General features: G+C 33.5%; 1 protein-coding gene across 1 annotated transcript; it reads right to left on the reverse strand.

Moving 5' to 3' along the window:
* Nucleotides 1-752: 752 nt before the first annotated feature.
* On the reverse strand, nucleotides 753-5,883 carry LOC136825293 (uncharacterized). The gene is made up of 4 exons (XM_067081397.1): nucleotides 5,790-5,883; nucleotides 4,218-4,389; nucleotides 2,117-2,386; nucleotides 753-1,281 (listed from the first exon to the last, which is right to left on the reverse strand). Exons 1-4 carry the CDS (start codon nucleotides 5,799-5,801, stop codon nucleotides 1,067-1,069), a joined length of 669 nt encoding a protein of 222 aa, XP_066937498.1. The 5' UTR covers nucleotides 5,802-5,883; the 3' UTR covers nucleotides 753-1,066.
* Between the last annotated feature and the right edge of the window lie 1,259 nt (nucleotides 5,884-7,142).

Here is a 7,142-nt window from a genome sequence, read left to right on the forward strand (position 1 = left end):
GGTCGACAGTTTTTTCATACGGTACGATAATAATAATAATAATAATTATTATTATTATTATTACTATTATTATTATTATTATTATTATTATTATTATTATTATTTTAATCTGCTGTTACCAGAATTAAATTGTAATATTAATAATAATGATAATAATAATAATTATTATTATTATTATTATTATTATTATTATTATTAGTATTTTAATCTGTTGTTAAGAAAAGTAAGTTGTAATAATAATAATAATAATATTATTATTATTATTATTATTATTATTATTATTATTTTAATCTGCTCTTAAGAGAAATCAGTTGTAATAATAATAATAATAATAATAATAATAATAATTATCATCATCATCATCATTATTATTTTAATCTGTTGTTAGGAGCATTCAGTCGTTTTCAGTTATCTGTTGCATTAAAGAACCTGAGAAATTGGCTGTTTAATAAACTAATATTAATATTTCACAAATTTCCAGCCTCCTTATTTCTTGTCAAGCACCTCCTCTTTTCCTTAACAATGGGTTTAATTCCCCCATTGGCTTCTACATGTAAAAAAACTATAGATATTATTTTGAATATAAGTGAAAGGATTGACGTCAGCAATGTGAATGTCCGGTATCTTTTGCAACTGATGTTTGAGTAAGAAACAACTGAGATATATGTGCAGTTTTTAACGGAGCCATTTGTTAATGAAACGGCTTATTAGTGAATAATAAAAGTAAAGGGATTATATATGAAAATTCCACAGCAGTGTGTGTGTAAAAATGTATTAGCTCTTTTACAGATATCTGTACTGTGCTTAATTTTATCCATATAGTACAAAAGTCAGTAATATTATTTATGAATTTTATCACTCATTCAGTCGGCTGTTGAAACTGTTTCACTCCTTTATGATAATAAAGTCGCCTCGCTTATCAAGGCTTAAGCGTTACTGAACCTTGCAGATGTGACGTCAGACAACCCACAAAGTAATAAACCAACTCACTTCCCAAGGCTTCAGTGTTAGTGACCCTAGCAGATGTGACGCCAGATAACTTACTAAGTAACAACAACAACTCTTCTCAAGGCTCGTAGGGTGGAGGATTGACATCCAGAGCAGGTGCGCTGGGTGCTGTCGTTTGCGGGGGATAAAACATTCCCTGTGGCTCTGGAAACACGGGGTTGATGTAACCCTGATGGACTGGCCTGGTCTGCTGCATAATATTCTCTCTGGAGTCTTCTTTCGTGGCCCTTTTCTCTGGGTGCGTGAACTGTGCGTTGGCTTTGATTGGCCAGCCTGTTGAAATTTAAATAAATTGATTTAATGCTTATCTCTGCTGCAGGGAAGGTAAACATGGAACAAGCCCACCAAATGGGCCATTGACTTGAAATTCAGGTTTCCAAAGAATATGGTGTTCGTTAGAAAGAAGTAACAGAAGGTAATAGGAAATGCAGAGGGAAGAGATCAGTTATTAGAGAAGAAAAAATAATTAAAATTAATAGATAAATAGATAAGAATGTTAGTAAAATACGAGGAGAATTGTTTTAGGGTAGTAATGCGTTGCATCTTCGCTTGAACTTTTGACGTTCCAGTTGCATATATATATATATATATATATATATATATATATATATATATATGTGTGTGTGTGTGTGTGTGTGTGTGTGTGTGTGTGTGTGTGTGTGTGTGTAGAATCTCTTGGCCACTTTTTACCAATACTTATCTTGTTGTCATGACCACAATGGCCTCTAAATTTCCAGTATACATATATAATATATATAAATATATATATATATATATATATATATATATATATATATATATATATATATATATATATATATATATATATGTGTGTGTGTGTGTGTGTATATATATATATATATATATATATATATATATATATATATATATATATATATATGACCCTAAAGGAAGATGAAGAGCTTACAGTTTGGATTATATATTAGTGTAAAGAGCTTTAATTTCTATTTATTTTTATTTAATTTTTTTGTACGGGGTCTAAACTCTTAACTGTACTAAGTGTTGTGGTTCACATAACTCTCATCCCACTATTCTGAAAAATATTATTCACAGAAACATTATTCTTAACCAGGCACATTAAACATACCTTGCTGTTGAGTCACGCTGAAGGGAGGGTGAGCCTCGTAGGGTGGAGGGTAGACCACAGATCCCTGATTAGCCTGAGGGGTCATGTAAGGTTGCCGAGGGTAAAGTTGCTGGTGAATTGGCTGATGTATCGGTTGCTCTCCATTGGCACATTGTTGCTGTGAGTAGCCCTGATCAGACGGAACGTGTTGGACCTCTGGATACGGGCGCATGCAGCAACAACAACAGTCTTGGCACACACAGATGAGCGCTCCCATGATAAGACAAAATACTGCGAAGAGGAAATACATCGAGGTACATTTTCATAAGGCGAGGTCAAAAAGCATTAAAAGGAAGATGTTCGTCAAATCGTGGTGTATTTTCTATCCTCCTGCTTCCTAATTGCTCTTTTTACCGTCCTCAGTAGTAACTTCCGAGAGTATTCTGAAAATTACATTAACCCCTTACGCTCATGCATCATTCAACTCTGCTGCCTCTTTGTTTATGCTGTGCACTCAGCAAATCTTCAGAGTATTAATTCCTATCCTCATTAACCTTTCTTTATTTACATCGTTTATTAATGCCTTCTTTCTCTTTCTCAGTACTTTCTTGACCACTTTATCTAACATCCTGTATTGCTGTAAAAAAAATTATCCTGTCTTACAGTTGTGTTCCAGATAAAATCTGCTTTCCTGTTACAATAACTGTCAGTTTTTTCTTCCATCCACTCACCGTTTTTATTTCTTATTCCACACTCCTGAAACCACAAAAGCTCTCTGACAACCTAATTACCACATCCTGTCCTTCATCTTACTTCAAGATTTCATTCATTTCCTCCGCACTTCCTTCTTATTAAATCCACTCATGTTATTTAACGTTAATTTTTAACAAGATCAGATGTACAGTACTTCTGCCACTCTTCTTCTCACATTACATCCATTAGCTTTTCTTCCAGCTATTCGCTACTAACGTGTAATTTAACCTACCCGTTTCCTTGTCATTTCCTTTTCCTAAGTGTGTTTGATCGGTCAGGCTCCTTTCCAAATGCTTTTGCACAAACTTTCCCAATTCTCATTTATTCCATGAACGCCATAAATGCCACAGTACTAGCTCTTTCTGTCACCTACCTTTGCATTTAAATCACCAAGCACAACCACCCTTTCATGCTCTCCAAACCCAGCAGGAAATTGATCCACTCCCCTAAAAACTTTTTTAGTGTGATTCGTTTCAAACCTTGTCCCCTTACGCATTGAATATTACACCTTTTTCTCCTATCATATTCAGTCATACTCAGAGTCCTCAGACTAACATATTTTTACCTTTTCACCTGTCCCCAGAAGTCTCCCACATACCAGGAAAGAGATATTCATAGCTCTAAACTTTTCAACCATCTCGGACATACTCAATTCTTTGTCCTTTCCATTCCTGCACATGCTGCCCTTTCACCTTTGTCTCCTAAGTATCAAAACCTACAGCTTTTTCTCCTTCGATAAATCATCTGTTATGCATTTCACCTTTTGTACCTCAGCAGCGCACATTCCGAACCCCAAGATGAAGATTGCAAACCCCATTTTCATGGCCACGTAGAGTTTACAGTATGCCCACTAACGGACATTTTCTGTCACCAAGTTCACTAGGTGTTCCTTTTGCTTTGGGGTACATTTTAACTGTGCCAAAATGATTAGCACTTCTTAGAGCATCAGTGATTAGGATATATATATATATATATATATATATATATATATATATATATATATATATATATATATATATATATATATATATATATATATATATATACTTTCACTAATAAAACAATATATATGCATATATATATGTATATATATGTATATATATGTATATATATGTATGTGTATATATGTATGTATATATATATATATATATATATATATATATATATACATATCATATATATATGTATGTGGATGTATGTATATATATATACACACATATATATACATTTAAAATTTCAAAGAAAAAGCCGTATTATACACTGTTAATAATACTTTCATTAATAAGCCAACGTACAGACTGTCCCAGCTAAATATTACCTGTAATATTAGTAAAAGGCGAACGTCTTATTTGAAGAAAAGGGTCCATACCTCCAAATGAAATCCCTAGAGCGGTTCCTATGACCAACAGACTTTCACCGTCGTCTTCCACTTCGTCTCCTACGGAAGCGCATGCGATTCCTACTATCAGGAAGAGGAGTCCTACGCCCATCACTATTAGGGATCCTTTCCCGCAGTTGGTGGACGCGAGTCGCTTGATGTCCTGCGGAGTGGAGTCGGAGGTGTATGTTACTGAAATTGTTATTAACTACCGAACCACATTATACCGAGAAATGAATTTCTATCACCAGAAATAAATTCCTCTAGTTCTTCATTGGCCGGCCGGAGACTCGAACTCGGGCCTAACAGAGTGCTAGCGGAGAACTCTACCGACTCGTCCAGCGAGGAACTAGAAGACGCAGAAATTGAACGCAAATTCCCGCAAGAATTATACCGAAACGAAACTGGCAATAACAAACGAATTGCATTTTTATTCTGCTCTTTTCTCGCCATGAAAGATTTGTTTAATGCTGTTCCGTTGGTCAAAAAGTAAATTCCCCTTATTTTAGTCACACGAAGTGTAGATTCTTGAAATGTTTTTTTTTTTTTATTCATCTTCTCTTCCTGATTCCAACATTTAGGGATTTTGGTTACCATTCCCCTCAACCCAGAATTTATCATCTCTTGCTTGGTTTCAATTCGCAAAATCTGTTTTTTTTTTTTTTATTAATAGTCATTATTCTTTGCAGCCTGTAGTGTGAGCTTTGATATCATGTCCTGATCTTCTATAAAGCTTACTGCTTTAATTTCTTCTATCGCACATTTCATTTATTTACAGTTTCTATATATGTTGAAATAATAGTAACGACAACAAAATTAATAACAATAATAATATAATAATAATAATAATAATTATTATTATTATTATTATTATTATTATTATTATTATTATTATTATTATTATTATTATGAAAATGGTGATAACGTCTAGAATTGTCATCGCATTAGAACACCTCAGGACACCAGATTTTATGTTGTTAAATCGGCTTCACCCAAATAAGTTTTCCTTTCCTTATCAACTTGCTAATCCTGGCTTTTATTACCAGATTATGGCTATTTCTCATATAGCTGTTATCGATAGATTTACTGGTCATTGCTGAACAGTTAAAAAATTGAAACAAGTGAAAAATGCACCGAAGTTTCTGTGGCGCAATCGAGTTTTCTGTACAGCCGCTACAGCCTATAATCAAGGCCACCGAAAATAGATCTGTCTTTTGGTGGTGTCTTGGTATAATGCTGTATGAGCCGCGGCCCATGAAACTTTAACCACGGCCCGTTGGTGGCCTGCCCTGTATCGTTGCCAGAAGCACGATTATGGTTAACTTTAACCTTACTCTAAAAACTACTGAGGCTAGAGGGCTGCAATTTGTTATGTATGATGACTGGAGGGTGGATGATCAACATGCCAATTTGCAGCCCTCTAGCCTCAGTAGATTTTAAGATCTGAGGGCGGACAGAAAAAGTGCGGACAGAATAAAGTGCGGACGGACAGATAAAACCGGCGCAATAGTTTTCTTTTACAGAAAACTAAAAAGAAAGTGTACATGCTTTCTCTTGCCTCACCTTCATTTTCATGTTGATTCAATTGTATCCAGATTTTGTTGTTCGTTTTACCTCTTCTGCGAAGATTCTCTGAAAGAAGTAGGAATGCATTAATTCTTCCTATTTTGTCATGATAGAGCAGTGTGTAATGTCATGAGTCATCTGGATTAAATTAACATGCGCTTTCTTATCAGCTGGTACAAATTATCATACTCCTTTGGTTGATTCTTAAATTCATCGCTTTTCTGGTTTGTCATGTTTTTTTATGTGTAGTAGAACTTTCTGACGCTGTTTTGACATAAAAGGGTCCTTAAAATTTCCAAAGAAACACTTAAGAAATTTATGCTGAAATATGAGAGAGTTTTACTCCATGTTGTTCTTTTTGCAACATCTGTTTTGATGCTTAATGTTTTTAAATCTCTTAGCTTTCTTTTCTATATTCAATTTGGCTTTAGTAATCTTTTGACTGTAACTGAACTGACTAATATAAAGATGCTTCCCTATTATTGGCAACCTCTGTGACCAGCTGGTTTGAATGTTGTTCTATGAATTGTCCATCTGTTTTGAAATTACCATGTATTAGTGAAAAACAAATGCAGTCAAAATTTTTATCCTTTCTAAGTTTCTATATTTATCTTTAATAAACCAAAGATTTTTTTTGCATTATTTGTTTAATAACAACGATAAATAAAATACTTAGTTTTGGAAAGAAGAAATCTAAATAGTATTAAAACCAGCATCGGAACTATTATTCACTATAAATGCAGTTTTCCCAAAACAAATACATGTTTTTTATTATCTTTCAAATATGCAGTGATTGACATTTCAACTAATGAATAACACCTGTCATAATCTTTATATATATAGTATACTGTTTAATACACTGTTGTATGTTGGAAACTTTTGACTCGTGAAACATGAAAGCGCTAATGTGGGTATGTGGAACATTCTAATGTGGGTACCAAAAAATTGGTAAAGTTAGTTGGTAGACGTTTGAGTATGCGAAATATACCGACTTGTTATTTTAGTTAAACAAGATATACCAGCACTAGAGCATATTAAGTTAAATAATAATATGATAGGCGGCATTCAGTGTAAAGTAGATTATCTTATTTCCTCATTTAGAAAATTCTCTTGTTTTTGTATATTGTACAAAGAAAAACTTTTTTTCATAGTTTTTTCAAGTTGAATAGAAATGCAGTCCTGATAAAAGCTATTGTTGAAAGACTTTTTTTTCTATTAGACTATTAAAACTTAAATTTCAAAAGTTCACCATAATGAAGTGTATAGCAAACGATTGGTCTTTTAACATATAATTGTTTGCAAGGGTAAACTCTAGTTTTATTTAGGAAGATTCTCTCTCTCTCTCTCTCT

The sequence above is a fragment of the Macrobrachium rosenbergii genome, chromosome 37 (assembly GCF_040412425.1).
Source record: "Macrobrachium rosenbergii isolate ZJJX-2024 chromosome 37, ASM4041242v1, whole genome shotgun sequence".
In the NCBI taxonomy this organism is placed as follows: Eukaryota; Metazoa; Arthropoda; class Malacostraca; order Decapoda; family Palaemonidae; genus Macrobrachium; species Macrobrachium rosenbergii.